This window comes from Patella vulgata, chromosome 4, assembly GCF_932274485.2.
Source record: "Patella vulgata chromosome 4, xgPatVulg1.2, whole genome shotgun sequence".
NCBI classification, from domain to species: Eukaryota; Metazoa; Mollusca; class Gastropoda; family Patellidae; genus Patella; species Patella vulgata.
The window spans coordinates 78,371,198-78,389,208 of NC_065882.2; the positions used below are offsets into that span (position 1 = coordinate 78,371,198).

Consider the following 18,011-nt stretch of genomic DNA (forward strand, 5'->3'; position numbering starts at 1 on the left):
TTAGGTATTGGGTGTTAATGGGACCATTGACCAGTCATAATTTGGAACAGAAATTTGCTTTCGTTAAAGCAGTGTTTAGTGGGATTAGGTATATATATTAGGTATTTGCTAAATTAATCTGTAGGTTGAAGCCCCATCAGCACCTCCTAAACCCACAGTTCTAACTGATATAAAGAAGAAGTCACACCTGTTGATCTTGATCGTAAGAACTGAGGTCATTTTCTACAGCGAAGAAAGGTGTAACAACATGTTGTGTATAGGGTTTACCAGTTATATATTGTCTTACTGTGTTAAACTTCTCTTCCACCTGTAATATAAACAAAGAAAATGAAATGAAATGTATAGTGTTTAGGGCGTCTGAGGGCAGCCCATGTTTTATGTTACTCTGTGTTTTTACTAATTATTGTTGTGAACAAGGATTTGGATATATTTTAAAGCGCCACAGAGCAGTCAGACTGACTGAATGTTAAGCGCTATAGAAAACGATTATTATTATTATTATTATGTTTAACATCCTACTGTTCTGCTAATAAAGACAGTGTGCTATGAAGAGAATTTTTGCCAGACAGCGGCGCTGCGGCCTACTCTTGTATCACATTCCAACTGCCAAGGGTTCTTTTACGTGCATGTCAATGTGTAGGCCTTCCCATTTTCGTACCATCCAAACGACTATGTTGTCCCTGTCAGGCCCACTATTGTGCACCACTACTGACAAGGGGGAAACATGCCCAAAATCCTGATGGACTTTCTCAGGCAACATCAGGACCGAACCTCTAGGTTACCGAGCCAAAGTCTTACTCACTGAGCCATCGTGGCTGCATATTATAAACCAAAGAGTGCAATAAAATGGGGTTTAATCTCAAACCAACACAATACTTCAGTTATTTGGAGACTAGCATTTGTTCAATTCAATGGCTATTTGTACAACGCGAGATGTGGGGTAAATTTGCCTGGACAGCTGCGTTTCAATTTAAACAACTTTTCATTACATCCGAATAACTACATGTACGCATACTTTCCTTGTCAGAAGTTTAACATTTTTTCTCAGACACTTCTCAGAAAGAATCGCAAGTAGACCTACCCCAAAACAAATTTTTATTGTCACTTTTATCTTTTATTTCAAATTGCGGCCGATAGCGTAATTATAGAATATCAACAATAATAGTCAAGAGGTGTACCACTCTATCAAAACTACAAGACTTTATTATGATGGGTGCAAAACGTTGATATGGTTTAATTGTGCCATTAACTTACCAGAAGTTTTTGTGTATCAAAGTCAGTATCCAGACTGTTTCGATGTGTACCAACAATAAATATAGGGGGAGACAACCTGGTATTATCAACACTATTAAATGTGTTCTCAGCAGCATGTGCATGGATAGATCTCATCCAAAAATCCATATATTCTAAGGTAGATAACTCTTCACTTTCCTCAACCTGGCAAAATAGTAAATTTCTCAGTTTGTTCCTTCATATGTTTTAATCTATGGCACTTGGCATTTTAAGACAGACAAAGCATAGCAAATGAGAAGAAACGAAAACAAACAGGAAAAAAATATGGTTTAATAAAATGTATAAGTATTGAAAGTGTCAATAATGTACGACAGTTCGGCCAAAGAATTTATTTTAAAACTCTAACCCTAACTGTAACCAATCAGCTTCTATTGACATCTAATGAACAGAACATGAGAAAAAAGTAAAGCAAGAAGGAAGAAAATATGGTTTAATCTGTACCCAACATAAAATAAGTATTGAAAGTTTCAACAACATACGACATTAAAACTCTAACCCTAACCCTAACCAGTCACCTCATATTCACAACTAATGAGCATCTTTGGCCGAAAAGGTTGGTCTAACATTTTAAGACTTGCGCTAGGGTAACTCATTTTTTGGGAAAAAATTATGAAAAAACGTAGGTACACTACATGTTTGTAACTAATTAAGATATCTTCGACAAATTTGCAGGATATATAAACTAATATCTACCACAGAATCAGACAGAAAGCAATTTGACAAAATATTGTGGTGAGGCAAATGTTTTAATCACCATTTTCCAAGAAACTATAAAAATTATAAAGAAAAACTCTCTGTCTGGTTTTGGGGTTATCATTAAAGAATAAGCAGTCCGAAAATGAGACATTTATCTTTATTAGTGACAGAGATATTGTGTACCTACGTTTTTCAGACTTTTTCCAACAAAATGTGTTACCCTGGCAACAACTTTTTTTTTTATTCCTAATGTTAGTTTTCCCTTGTTTATTACATTTCCTAACTACTTGTCCCATCTTCAATTCAATAGCTTTAGAATTTCAGAAAGCATTTTTCGGGTAGCCTAACCCCTTCACATTATAAATTGTGGAGACAATGTCATTATTACACCTAAAAACTGGAATTAAACAATTTTCCTACCTTTTCTTGTTTCTCTTTCTGTTTACCTGTCAGGTCATCACATAAATTAAAAACAATGACATACACAGCCCTTGATGTGAGAAACACCTGTAATAATTATAAAGATTCAATGTTATGCTATTACTCTGATTTATCAAAATCAACAAAATATATACATTTACCTGCTATAAAACAAACTAGAATACATATTCTAAATATAAAAAATCTGATTCAAATACAGATCTATATTTCGTTTTGTTTTTTTATACTTTCGATGGCCTACACTACACGAAAAGTTATAATGGGAGTTCACGTCAGGGGTCAAACGAGCAGCTTTTGACCCATGACATCAGATATTGATAAATCAATCAGCGTTGTCGTTTCTAGTGGTTTACCCACAGTTCCGTGCATAAAATGGCCAAGAACTCGCCGTAAGAGACCGTTCCATTGGCTAATTCCTCGCATCAAGTAGAAAGCCTGTTATATAACAACTCTTCCAGATCCTAGTGTAGTAAAGACAAGTAAAACGAAATCTTGAATGAAACAAAAAAAAATAGGATCTGTATTTTAATCTGACTGGAATATAGAAGTTATTGTTGCAAATGAAGCTCCAATTACTTAAATGTAATTATGTGTGGTTCAGTCCCCCTACACTTACTTTTAAATGTAGATACACAGACCTAGTTTGTAAATTTCAGCAAGTTTTCCATAAGAATAGAAACATGTTTAGGACATGAATGCAAGGAATAATTCAACAACTACATGTGTACGGATCGAAGGAAGATTCACAGCAGATGATCATCACTGCAGATCGTAGGGGAATTAACTGCAGATGATCATCACTGCAGATCGTAGGAAGATTCACAGCACATGATCATCACTGCAGATCATAGGAATATTCACAGCACATGATCATCACTGCAGATTGTAGGAAGATTCACAGCTGATGATCATCACTGCAGATCATAGGAAGATTCACAGCAGATGATCATCACTGCAGATTGTAGGAAGATTAACAGCAGATGATCATCGCTGCAGATCGTAGGAAGATTCACAGCTGATGATCATCACTGCAAATCGTAGGAAGATTCACAGCACATGATCATCACTGCAGATCGTAGGAAGATTCACAGCACATGATCATCGGACGATTCACTGCCAAAAAAATTGAATGATTCACTGCAGATCAATATATACTGTTCAATGCAAATTATCAGATGATTGACTACAGATCAATTACTGCAGCTCATCGGATGATTCACTGCAGATCGTAGGACCATTCTCTACAGATCGGGGGACCAATTTATGCAGATCATATGATGATTCTCTATCTGATTAAAACACAGATCCTATTTCGTTTCATTTATTATAGTTCAAAATTTTGTTTTACTTGTCTTCACAACACTAGGAACTTGGAAGAGTTGTTATATAACAGGCATTCTAGTTGATGTTAGGAATTAGTCAATGAAACTTTCTGTTATGGCGAGTTCTTGGAGTGCTCTAGACAGAACTGTGGGTAAACCCCTAAAAACATCAACGCTGATTGATTAACCCATGTTTGACGTCATAGGGTAAAAAGCTGCTCGTATGACCCCTGACGTGACCTCTAAGTGCAACTGGTCAGATCTTCATGTAGTGTAGGTCATTGAAAGTATAAAACCAGCGGCTGCCAGGCAGGATACGCCCACATTTTCGGGAGATGAATAGAGAACAAGCTAACAAGAAAGTGATTTTTCCTACAATCAAGGGCCATAATTCAGGAAATTACAATTCGATATGCGCAAATATCGAAAGGAACTGAGATCTTTGTGTTATAAACTTACATTTCAAGTTTCAACAAAATCGGATAAAAATTGTAACCTCTATAGGGTCCAAAACCTTGATATACCATATTTTTACGCTATTTGAGAACGAACGGCAGCCATTTCGTCTGTCAATTTTGGGCCGATTTTCACGAAATTCGAACTCAGTTGTCCTTAGGGTGTAACGGTGATATAACAATACGTTTTTTTTAAATCGGATAAAAATTATGACCTCTTTAGGGTCCACAAGCTAAACACTCGATTTTTTATACAATCAGGGGCCATAATTCAGGCAGTTACGGTCCGATATGCGTGAATATCGAAAGGATCCGAGATCTTTGGGTTATAAAACCAAAATCGGATAAAAATTGTGACCTCTTTAGGGTCCACAACCTTGATATACCATATTCTTACGCTATTTGAGAACGAACAGCGGCCATTTTGTCTGCCAATTTTGGGCCGATTTTCACGAAATTCGAACTCAACCTTCCTTAGGGTGTAACGGTGATATAATAATACGGTTTTTTAAATCGGATAAAAATTATGACCTCTATAGGGTCCACAAGCTAAAAACGTGATTTTTCGTACAATCAGGGGCCATAATTCAGGAAGTTACGGTCCGATATGCGCGAATATCAAAAGGAACTGAGATCTTTGGGTTATAAACTTACATTTCAAGTTTTAAAAAAATCGGATAAAAATTGTGACCTCTATAGGGTCCACAAGCTAAAAACGTGATTTTTCGTACAATCAGGGGCCATAATCCATGAAGTTTCGATCCGATACATGCCAATATCGAAAGCAGCCGAGATCTTTTGGGGATAAACCTATATTTCAAGTTTCGTCAAAATCGGATAAGAATTGTGACCTGTAGAGAGTCCACAAACAATTGTGGACGGACGGACGTCCGGACGGACAGGGGCGACGGCATAATACGTCCACATGAAAATGTGAGCGTATAAAAACGAAATGAAATATAGATCTTATTTTAATCAGATTGGACGATTCTCTGTTGAAGAATTATACAGAATGTGGTTGTACTGTAAATTCCTACCTGATGTGTAGTATAATAAACAGCTTGACCAGCAAAATCCCAGATATTTAAAACTACAGTATTATTCTTAGATACAGAAGTATGACTAGATGACAGAGGCTTATCAGCAGTAGGATTTTCCAGTTGCTTTTGAACGAGTTGCACAACACGTTCTGGGACATCGTTGAATAAATCTGGAGGTATCTGTTTTATATCTGTGATTTTTGGTAAAGATTCCAACAAGGGAGGTAATCTACCATCCTGAAAGACAATACGTAATAATCTATGGCAAACATGAATTGGTGACACCCGATTTAATTTTTAACTTTCATTGCCTTTCTATATATATTGTCTAATTTATAGAATTGAAATGAAATAAAATCATGTTTGACATCTTACTTTTCAGCAGCGACCTGAATAATGAAGACAAGCATACAGCATGCAGGGTTCTATAAAGGAAATTGTGCTTTGGCCTACTTTTTTCTTCATGTTCCAACTGTAAAGTAATCTTTAACATGCTTCTAATGATATACAAGGGATCCTACTTTTTCCTTGCTAAACAATGGGTGGGGAGTGGGTGGGGCGATGGGGCGATGGGGTGGCCGAATGGTTAACAAGTGCAGGTTGCTTTATAAGGTCTGTCATTGAGTCATGTGGTGTGGTTTCGATCCCCTGCTTGTACACGACATGGTGTAGGGCCGACTGTCCAACCTTGTGGGTTTTCTCTGGGTCCTCTGGTTTCCTTCCACTGTGAAAGACCCCTATGAGCAAGCAAATTAATAAAAGAAAATTGAACCATATGTTAGTTTGTGGACGATAAAACTCATTTTTCTCTCTCTACTTGCTAAGCCTCCCTATCCTGCACCTCTGACAAAGAGAAACCAGATGGGGCAAGTCCAAAGGAGCTTGTTTGACCCACACCTTCTGGTTTGATAGCTAACTGATATTGATGTCCGCATGTTAACAATGATCTGATTCAGCATGCTCATCAATTCAAAATTGGAACATATGACGAAATCGGAAAAACAAATTGCAAATGTTGAATCCTACCAGTTTATTGACCCTGTTGATAGACCCTGTGGAGGATGAAACAGAACTTCTGATTGGTTTGTTGATAGATTGTTTTCGTTTCGGTACAAAGAGTAGTTCCTTTACAATATTATTTGCTAACGCTTGGTGATATTCTTCCTCCAGTCCATCATAGCCACCTGAAAAAATAGATCACATACACTGGTAAGCTGATTCCGTTGACTAATGAACATGGGCCTTTTAGTAATGACGATTTTTGTCAATAAATCATATAAGTGTCAGTATTCTAAACTAATGTTTAGTATGTATAGAAAGTGATTAGAAATTATACAGTACAGCTACACTAAAATTAGCAGATGTGTAGCTGTAAAAGATGTCACTACTGGTATAAATGCATGACTGTTTATAACACCTATCACTATTGAATACACAAACCTGGACAATAGTGGTGTATATCATTCAATAGTCACAGTATTAACACCTTTGTGACATAACACCTAGTTAATGACATCTGCCTGATTGCTAATAATTTAACTAACTAATACACATTATGTATATAAACTGACGACTTTGATCTATTAGTGTCGTATAGATTCATTTATAAGTTATACGATGCTTAATCAACGATATCAACTTTACAATGATAAGATATTTATTACATAAAACATCAATTAAAGATTTAGATATTGTATTTGATTGATCTGATGTTTTGTTTTGTACAGTGCTAGGATTAAATTTCTGTTTTCAAAGATTAAGCTGAAGTCGAATTGTTTACAAATTTTAGTTTTAATTTCAACCTAAATGTCAACTAGACTGTCCGTCATTCCTCAACATTGGCTTTATCTCTCAAAGATGCATGATGTAAGATTTAAATAAAGAGCTGGTTGTTCTTGCTATGATAGTTTAAAAAATAGATAATGAAATATGAATATATTGAAAATTTCAGTTAAATACGGTTTTCAATATTATAATCATAATCATAATGCTTAACCAGTGTCAAAAATATACCGTGGATCAGATATTCCACAAATATACCGTGGATCAGATATTCCACAAATATACCGTGGATCAGATATTCCACAAATCGACTCTAGCATTTTCCACACAGCCCAATATTTCTTCAAATCTTTCTTATGGGTCGGTGTTAAAATTATATTTGGAATGTGTTTAAGCAATTCATTGGTGGACACCAACATTGAACTTTAAATAAACTAAAATTGTTAATTCATGATACGTGAAATGAAATGAAATGAAATGGGGTTTAACATCCTACTGTTCTGCTCCTATACTGGGCTAATAAAACAGGCATATGCCATATAGTGTGCTATGAGGGCAGCGGCATTATGGCCTACTCTTATATCGAATTCCAACTGCCAAAGGATCTTTTACGTGCACGTCAATGTATACTAGACATCTGTCCTTGCCAGGCCCTCCGTCCTGTCACCACTGACATGGGAAACCATGTTGGAAAATCTGGATGAACTTTCTCGGCCAATGCAGGGATCGAAAACGTGACCTCCAAGCTAGCGAGCCAGAGTCTTGCCCACTTGGCCACCATGGATCCCAATTCATTATACATGTACATCTACAATATATAACTGTGTAGTGTATATGTATAATATATAACAAGTGTAAGATCAAATAGCTTCTAAAGTACTCTCACAGGACCATCAAATCAATTAATAATCAATTCATGACCTTCTTGGCTGGTACAATTATTGGTTAAGTTTGTACTTGTTGAGATGTTATATTGAAGTGTATTATTAAATGGCACTTTGCTCTTTGATTTCAGACAAAAATAGAATTGTTGATTTTATTGGATTGCAAATATTAAAGATACATTATTTGAGATTAGATAAAGAGCTGGCAGTTCTAACTAGAATAGGTAAAATCTAGATAACGTAAAGGGTATTTGCCAAAAAATTTCAGTCAAACTGAACCACTCTGAACCAAGAATTTAGCGAGGGAGTTTTCGGCCTAGCCTCAATCATCATTACGAAAGTCGGTACGATAAAAAACTAATCTTGATTATCCATTTCATGATTTAATCATGAATGAAAGTTGAGGAGCAAATCAGATCCTAATCCAGTAAATATCATAGGCTAGCGATACATCAAGGGTTGATTATGGTCTGGATAAGTTAATTAATGTCTAATTAATAAATTAGATAACATTTCAGGCCTAAAAAAAGACTTGCAAATAGTCAGATTTAGCTCTTGCATAATGTATGTTTAAATGACAATCTGCTGTCTACATTCTAATATTTGTATAAACACACTCATATTAAACACTACCTAGAATTCCCAAATCTTTTTTATCCACATCAGGTAAAAGTGGAAAGTCTTCTCCTTTAATTGCTAGTTTCCATGACGATCTATTATTCAAGTTGAAAGAACACGAAGCGGATAAATCTATTCCATTCGTACTCTTTTCTTCTTTATTATGACTGGAAAATAATCACAAATTATCACATTAAAGATACATTGTCCCGAAAATATTTATCGGGTGTTTGTTTCCAATAAAAGTGTGGCACAAACTGGGCGGTTTTTGATGAATCTTGATGGTATTTACCACTTTCTGCATGGCAATCTTTTAACTGAATATGTGTATTAGGTTATAGATGGTAAGCTCAGTTTCTTTCCTTTTTTCATCAAATCTGAATGATACCCGGTCCCTAGTACGTACAGTGTTCACAAGCTAAAAACATGATTTTTTGTACAATCAGGGGCCATTATCCATGAAGTTACTGTCCGATACATGCCAATTTCGAAAAGAACCACGATCTTAGGGTGATAAACCTATATTTTAAGTTTCATTGAAATCGGATAAAAATTGTGACCTGTAGAGTGTTCACAAACAATTGACAGACAGACGGACAGGGGCGACGACTATATATGTCCACATGAAAATGTGGGCGTATGAAAACTGGATAGTGTAAAGGGAATTTTGCTGAAAATTTCAGTCAAATTGATCCACTTTGAACCGAGATTTTTGTGATTGAATTTTCGACCTAGTCTCAATCAACATTACTAAAGTCAGTACAATAAAAAAACATAGTCTCAATTATCCATTTCATGATTAAATTATGAATGGAAGTTGAACAGGAAATTGGAACCTAATCCAATAAACATTGCAGGTTAGCGATGCCATTGAGAGCTGATTATGGTCTGGATAAGTTAATTAATGTCTAATTAATAATTTAGATAACATTTCTGGCCTAAAGAAAGACCTACAATAGACAGATTTAGCTCTTGCATAATTTATGTCTCAATAAATGTAAAATAATCTTCCTAAGTACATATTTAGCGCGGATTAAGCCATGAGAATTTGATAATTTAGCAAAATGAAAATGCTGCATAGAGTCTTTAAACACGTTATTGATCTCAGAGTCTAGTTCCCTGTTTAAAATCAATAACTGTTTTGGAATGTTAATTCTCTCTCTCTCTTGTTGTTTTTAATGAAGAAATCCTGATAATCAATACAAGACATAGACATAAGTCACCTTTCTCATATCCAGAGAATATTTCAACGCTCACAACATCGATGGTATCAGATTTATTATATCCAGATAGAATATCACAAAGCTCACAATATTGATAATATCATATGTCTTATACCCAGATAGAATATCTCAATGCTCACAACATTGATAGTATCAGATTTATTATATCCAGATAGAATATCACAAAGCTCACAATATTGATAATGTCATATGTCTTATACCCAGATAGAATATCTCAATGCTCACAACATTGATAGTATCAGATTTCTTATATCCAGATAGAATATCACAAAGCTCACAATATTGATAATATCATATGTCTTATACCCAGATAGAATATCTCAATGCTCACAACATTGATAGTATCAGATTTCTTAATGCTCAAAACATCGATAATAACAGATTTTGTATACTCAGATGGAATATCACAATGCTCAAAACATCGATAATATCAGATTTTGTATACTCAGATGGAATATCACAATGCTCAAAACATCGATAATATCAGATTTCTTATATCCAGATAGAATATCACAATGCTTAAAACATCGATAATATCAGATTTTGTATACTCAGATAGAACATCTCAATGCTCACAACATTGATAATATCAGATTTCTTATATTCAGATAGAATATCTCAATGTTTAAAACATCTACAATATCAGATGCTCGCAAAACATCGATAATACCAGATTTCTAATATCAAGAATAATTATACCCAGATAGAATATCTCAATGCTCAAAACATCGATAATATCAGATTTCTGGACTGTGCATTCGGGTGTCATCTATATCTTTGTCCAAGGATTTATAGAAACAGGTGATAGAAAAACAAATATATTTCGCAATTTTCACATTTGAAGCACTTCTTCGGTTTTTACCAGATTTATTTTAAAAACAAGGGAAAAATAGCAGTCAAGGTGGCTCAATGAGTACGGGTCTGGGTAACTAACCAAAAAATCCCAGGTTTGATCCTGATGTTCCTCGAGATTTTCCAGCAACGCTCTCCCCTTTTCAGAGATGCATGACGGAGTGTCTGGCGAGTAACAGCGTCTAGTCCTTTAAATGGTCCAAAAACCGAGGTCCCGTGTACACACAGGCGTGCACGTAAAAGAATCCTTGACAGTTTTCGATAAAGTGTAGCAGAAACTCTGCTGTCAGGGAAAAACTGCCATCATAGAAAACTGCATTATTATTTGTGCCGCTAACCTGAACAACTAAATTCATCATCATATTAGTTTAAAATGTCTTGTAAATGATTCCACTATCAACAACCGAAAAAATTTTGCAACAACCCTTGGATGGCTTAGCGTCTGTGTGCATATGTTTTGTTTCCTTTCAAACAATCTTTATACCAAATAAAATGAAATTGGGTTCGCGTTCTAATTAATCAAAAAAAAATATTGGCATCAATACTAACCTGAGTCCAGTCAGAGCTCGTTTCAGACTAGTTTTGCCCACACGATCTTTTCCTACTAGCATTAACCGTGATCTGTAAACGGGTTGTGTTCCTGTAGAACAAGATGAATGATAGGCTCGAACAGCATCTGGTCCTCGCGCTTGTATTTCTTTAGGAGCATCATCTGTAAAATAAAGAAAATACAAATGAAACAGTTCTTAACCTTGTGAATTGAATTCCAAGATAAAGAGATAAAATAAAACCAAGTACGAACAATCCAAAACATAAGACAGAATTCGAAGTCCTAAAAAACGTTATAGGCAAAATAGTGTATTAAAGCAAAATAGTGTAATCAGCAATAGGACTTAATGTCAAGAGTAACATGATATATTTTTATTTCCAGTTCTGTAGCAGTAGGAATAAATTGGAGAATGACAAGGTCAGCTAGACATACAAATGTTGTTCTTGTCATGAACATTCTTGGGATCGAATTTTTAACATTTGCATCAATGATTAAATTGGAGAACCTAGAGAAAACCCACAAGGTCAGCTAGACATGCAAACTTTATTTTGTCATGAACAATCTTGAGATCGAACTCTCAAAAATTGCATCAATGATTAAATTGAAGAACCTAGAGAAAACCCAATTGCTCAGCAAACTTTATTCTCATAATGAAAAATAATGGGATTAAACTCTCAACACTTGCATCGATGACAGTCTTGCTGGTCACCATGCTCACTAACATGCTGTTCTAATAATCAAATGGGACCAAAACACAGCGCCCCACAGAAATGCAATGAAATTGGGTCTGATGTCCTACTTTTCTGCACCAACTGGGCTAATCAGAGAGAGAGAGAGAAATGGGGTTTAACGTCCACTTGACACAAACTAGGACATTTCGGGACTAACATGGTTAAATTTTAATTCAATAATTCGCTTGTGTATAGCGGTCTTTAGCAGTGGGAGGAAACCAGAGAACCCGGAGAAAACTCATGAGGTTGGACAGGTGACCTTACTCCTTGTTACGTACAACCGAGGAATCGAAACCACGCCAGTTGACTCAATGACAGACCCTATGATACAACGTGCATGCACTAACCATTCGTTCATTAACACTGAGGCAAAGTTCTGTTATTCAGTCATGCTATGATCTTGTAACAGTTGCTTAAACATACATTATGCAAGAGCTAAATCTGCCTATTGCAGGTCTTTCTTTAGGCCTGAAATGTTTTCTAAATTATTAATTAGACATTAATTAACTTATCCAGGCCATAATCAACTCTCGATGGCATCAGGTTTCTCCGATATTAAATAGATTAGAACAGTTCAGCCATATTTTGATTTAAGCTAAAAATGGAGGAGCGAGACTTAGCTTCAAAAAACCAGTACGGTGGTTGAAATTATTGCACACGTCTTGTCAAACCTTCAAATTCTAATATAATATATTCACATGCAATAGAGTAATTTGAAAGAAATTTTCAAATTATTCATTTTTACATTAGGCTATCTATTTTCGAACTATTATAGCAAGAATGGCTATCTCTTTATCTAAATCTTACATAATGTATCTTTAAGTTTTGCCTTGCAGTTCCCCTGTATAATTCTCTTATATTAACAAAAATAAATTAAATTTATGTGCATGTATTTTTTAAGCTGTACTTCAAATTACCAATACAGTGTATTGAAAGCCTACTTGTATAACAATAGGAGACAGTGTCAAATTTATGTTATAGACTACATGTAGGTTATAACTTGTCTAATTTACAGCTTACACAATAGACTGAATCTATAATTTTCAGATCAAATTAAATGAAGTCAGAAATTAGGTCTACATCCAAGGTTAAAGGGGAAGACCAACGACTTTCAACAAGGTTTCCATAAATCATAAATATATATTGATAAATAATCCCCTTTGTAACACAAGCAAAAAAGTTTTTGTAAGCGAGAAATTAAGCACAAAAACTTGGAAGCAGATGAAATACATGTCACTTGCAAGCTGTCAATTAAACCATGTGATGTAAACAATTAGTAATGTGGCGTGAATTGTGGCACAGCGTACTGTTCAGTATGAGTGAATTTACGTGACGGCTTTGTGTACTAAACGTTAAAAATACATAAATTTGTGTTTATAATAACCTAATAAACAGCCCATTTGATCATATTTTTGGCCCAAGGACAACGAGTGAACACAATAGGCTACAGCAATAAACTTATGCCTAATCTGTATGCTTACTATAGAGCCCATTGAGCGTGTTGAACCAACTATGTCACTTCCGGTTTTAATAAAGATAGGTTGCCAGGCAATGAAACATACGCCCACAGGAGCTAAATTGTCTGGGCATTCAACAAGTGTTGTCGCATAATTTTATTTTTTTCGGTAATGAAACATTTATAATACACTAAAATCTGATTAAGAGTAACAACTCATGAAGTAATTATCAAATAACCATTTGGTTTTTATAAAATTCTGCCCTATGCTAACGTTTAGTATGGAAACTTTTAATATCATGGATTTAGCTGTTCAAGTCATAAAAATTCATTGAAAATCAATATACTTGTTCGTCTCAAGATCTTAAACTCTGTGTATTGATCTGAAGTCAATCGAATGATAACTTTAGCCTCTAAAGCGTCACAAGATTTTTCAAAGTGATCAAGGGACATAACTTTGTCAGTAATCGGAAATCGTTGAAAATCAATAGGATTCTCCGTCTCATGACCTTAAACACTGTGTATAAATTTAAAGTCAATCGGATATTAACTTTAGCCTCTAGAGCATCGACAAGATTTTTTGACGTGATCAAGGGTCATAACTCTGGCAGTAATTATCGGAAATCGCTGAAAATGAATAGGCTTCTTCGTCTCATGGCCTTAAACACTGTATATAAATTTAAAGTCAATCGAATATTAACTTTAGCCTCTAGAGCATCCACAAGCAATTGTGGACGCCAGACGATCGGGGGCGACAACAATATACGACCACATTTCAATGTGGGTGTATAAAAATTAATTTCTTGCTTACAAAAACTTTTTTGCTTGTGCTACAGAGGGGATTAATTATCAGTATATATTTATAGTTTATGGAAACCTTGTTGAAAACCGTTGGTCTTCACCTTTAACCATGTGTACATATAATCAAATTATTTATCAACCACCTAAATCTAAATATCCATGGTCTTTTTTTATGATTTATTTAATATTGTACGTGCAAACAGTGCTTACACTGAAGCTTTAATTTACTGGAAGATAAAAGCAATAAAAATCCTTTGTTCGTAGTCTAGATTGCCATGTGCATGTAGTCTATACAGGTCAATAAACTGTACAAGCACTGTTTTAAAATGTCACGATTGATGGATTGTTTGTATTGAATCTAATTCAATCAAAATATCAATATGTGAACTGCCACACATCTAGTCTTGTTAACCCAGTGTGCAGTTAGAGATTAGAAATGATATGAAGTGAAATGAAGTCCTAATTTTGTGCACCTACCAGGTTAACGAGGATGGTCATACACCATGGAGGGTTCTATGAGGGAAATTTTCCCTAGACAGCATGCTATGGCCAAGTCTACTTCGCAATTCTTATTCCTTGCAAGGTCCTCCTTTCGACACCTCTGACAAGGAACCTTCTCGGCCATCACTAGGATCTAACCTAGGCCATGTTGTGGTTATCAAGACCGCACCTTGCTCACTGCATTTTAATGTAGCATGAGAAGAAATAAGTCAGATGTCACATGTCAATGCAGTGCATGAGAAAAATAAGTTAGATGTCATGTGGCGTGCACGTAAAAGATCCCTTGACAGTTTGAATTCGATATAAGAGTAGGCCCTCACAGCACACTGTATTGCGTATGCCCGTCTTCATTAGCCCAGTCGGAGCAGAACAGTAGGAGGTTAAACCCCATTTCATTTAATTGCATTTCAATGTGGGCGTATATAAAAAAAACTTAACAAAATATAGATCTGTATTTTAATTATACTGAGAAGAAATATAAGGAAACGTAATTGACAACAGATTGACATATTTTATTTACTTCATCGATTTGTATTGCATTTGGCTGTCATTTCCAACATCATCTAATTATTGAGTAGGTGCTGGGCATAACAACAATATGTCTATATATGGCAAGGCTTCAGGCCAAAAAAAAAAAATAAATAATTGAAATTATTTTTCTTTCAACATCAAAATTGTTGAAAAGGGAGAGAGAGAGAGAGAAATGGGGATTAATGTCCACTCGACACAAACTAGGTCATTTCGGGACTAACACATGGTTTAATTTTATTTCAATAATTCACTTGCGCGTAGTGGGGTTTAGCAGTGGGAGGAAACCGGAGGACCCGGCGAAAACCCACGAGGTTGGACAGGCGACGCCTACTCCTTGCCATGTACAACCGGGGATTCGAAACCATGCCAGTTGACTCAATGACAGACTTTATGGTACAGCGCGCACATGCTAACCATTCAGCCGTCCAACCCCCCTGTTGAAAAGGGTGCTGACCATGACAACAATATATCTATATACGGCATATAACTATAGATCTTCATGTATATTGTAATATAAGCTCTATTGATTTTATTAATTAAATATTGATAGGCTTCATCGTGAAAAACAACTTAAACATGGTGAATTAAGCTAGTCAAACTGTAATAAAATGATTATCTTAAAGCAATTTATTTATACCATCAATTCTTAATCATGTGAAACAATTGTCGAGAGATGTTCCATCACTGATGAATAATTATCGGTCTATGGACAAATTATACATGAAATGAAATGGGGTTTAACGTCCTACTTTTCTGCTCCAACTCGGCTAATGAAGACCAGCATATGCCATACAGTGTGCTATGAGAGAAATTTTACCTGGACAGCGGCACTACAGCCTACACTTATACTGTATTCGATCTGCCAAGGGAATATGGGACCTCGCTTTTTCGTCCCGTCCGAACAACTAGGCAGCTGTCCTTGTCAGGCCCTCCCTCCACTGTCAAGGCAAACCACGCCAGAAAATCCCAACAAACTTTCTCGACCATCAGGAGCGAGCCTGCGACCTTCAGACTAGTGAGCCAGCGTCTTACCCACTTAGCCACTGTTGCTACCAGGTAAATTATACAGAAGAGATTATCCTTGCCATTCCATTGCTATACTTAGCCACTGTCGCTACCAGGTAAATTATACAGCAGAAGAGATTATCCTTGTCATTCCATTGCTATACTTAGCCACTGTCGCTACCAGGTAAATTATACAGCAGAAGAGATTATCCTTGTCATTCCATTGCTATACATGTATGTGCACTGTTAAGCCCAAGGAAGGGGGTGCAGCCAGCAGGGGCCCTTAAATATCTGTTTAATATTTTTACGTTGGCAGGGCAGATATTTGTGCCACAGAGCCCCCAATTCGTTCTTAACGTCCTTGCACATGTGTTTTGCTTCAGCGCATAGAAATACTCTTGACTGCCCTACTCTCTATAGAGTATTAGGAATACTTTACGTCCCACCCCATGACATATTGGTTATTTGTGCAAGTCTCAGAGTTCTCTGGTTTCCTCCCACTGTTAAAGACCCCAATTGCAAGCAAATTATTGAAATAAATTAAACAATATGTTAGTCCCAAAATGACCAAGTTTGTACTCTTGTTAAATATTCAAATTATTATTTAAGAGGATATTCAATTAAGAATATTGTGTTTCAATTTAATAATATTCTACAAAAGTAAACACACAAAATAAATTTTGTAAATTCGATTTCAATGGCTTCTGCCAAGCTGTTTAGCAGAAGGGGACACATTTTTAACAGCATGTTGTGTTGCGCATACGGACTCTAGCAAGGTAAGCAAGGCCTTATTTTCTCACTAAAATGTTCCTTTACATTGTTCAGGCATTCACAGAGACTGACACATGAACGTTTAGCGGTAAAAAGTTGCCCTGTAAAATTGACTGGGGGTCGGGGATTCGTTTTCGACAAGGATTCAATAGGACAATGGCCGAAAGGAAAGGCGAGTGGTGAGACCTACGTTCAGAGCTGAACTAGTAAAGATTCTAACGTACTCAGGGCTCACACTGCCTTTCAATTTTTTTCCGCCAAAATGGATGATAATTTTTATATAAAAAAATGGTCTTATTTTTTTTCCGCCAACTGGAAATTTTATCTGCCAAAAATGTGTGACAAAAAAGACAACATCTAACGATTTTATGTCTCAGCTAGGCTTATTAATATTCTAAAATAATTACCAATATATACAATACAATATACAACAACTTTGGATTTAAGATCCTTTTTTTTTGGTGACTTTAGTCAATTTGAACACCGTACTGCACAATATATTTTCAGTATTTACATGTCAGATCTCATTCAAGGATTGCCAATTTTCTATAAATTTTTGCGTGTACAATAGGCCTATAGTTATTTTCAGGTACCGTAAAGGTATCAGAATCTGAATCCCTTATAGAATGATATAAATTATACCCGTCGTTCACCTTTAGAGCATTTTGGCGACGGTAATATGATACAAATGACGAAATGATTTCTCGCTCCAGAATCGTCGCTATTCAACTCTTGCGTTTCACCAGTGGTGATGATATAATTTGAAATAATGATATCCGATCGGCATGCTTGTATATATGCCGTATATGAAGCCACAGTTCAACTATCAAAATATTTAATTCTCTTCGAAAGGATCTGTCGGCCATTTTGATTACATGTAATTACCACTTTTTTTAAAGACGAAACAAAACATCAAATAATCACCGCATGAATTAATCATTAGGAGTAAATAATGACTTTATATACATCATGGCAATTATCAATTAACTAATCATTAATCCATGACAACTGATTAGTATTACTCATTGAAGCAATCCG

General features: G+C 35.7%; 1 protein-coding gene across 1 annotated transcript in view; it reads right to left on the reverse strand.

Annotated features, from left to right (window-relative positions):
• The window catches only part of LOC126819343 (uncharacterized), a 48,459-nt gene that overhangs the window by 13,598 nt on the left and 16,850 nt on the right, over positions 1 to 18,011 (reverse strand). The window contains exons 4-10 of the mRNA XM_050547326.2: positions 11,177 to 11,339; positions 8,547 to 8,698; positions 6,274 to 6,431; positions 5,245 to 5,484; positions 2,410 to 2,496; positions 1,255 to 1,437; positions 188 to 307 (exon numbers count right to left, since the gene is read on the reverse strand). Of these exons, the coding sequence (XP_050403283.2) occupies positions 188 to 307; positions 1,255 to 1,437; positions 2,410 to 2,496; positions 5,245 to 5,484; positions 6,274 to 6,431; positions 8,547 to 8,698; positions 11,177 to 11,339 (1,103 nt within the window). The remainder of the gene's footprint in view (positions 1 to 187; positions 308 to 1,254; positions 1,438 to 2,409; positions 2,497 to 5,244; positions 5,485 to 6,273; positions 6,432 to 8,546; positions 8,699 to 11,176; positions 11,340 to 18,011) is intronic.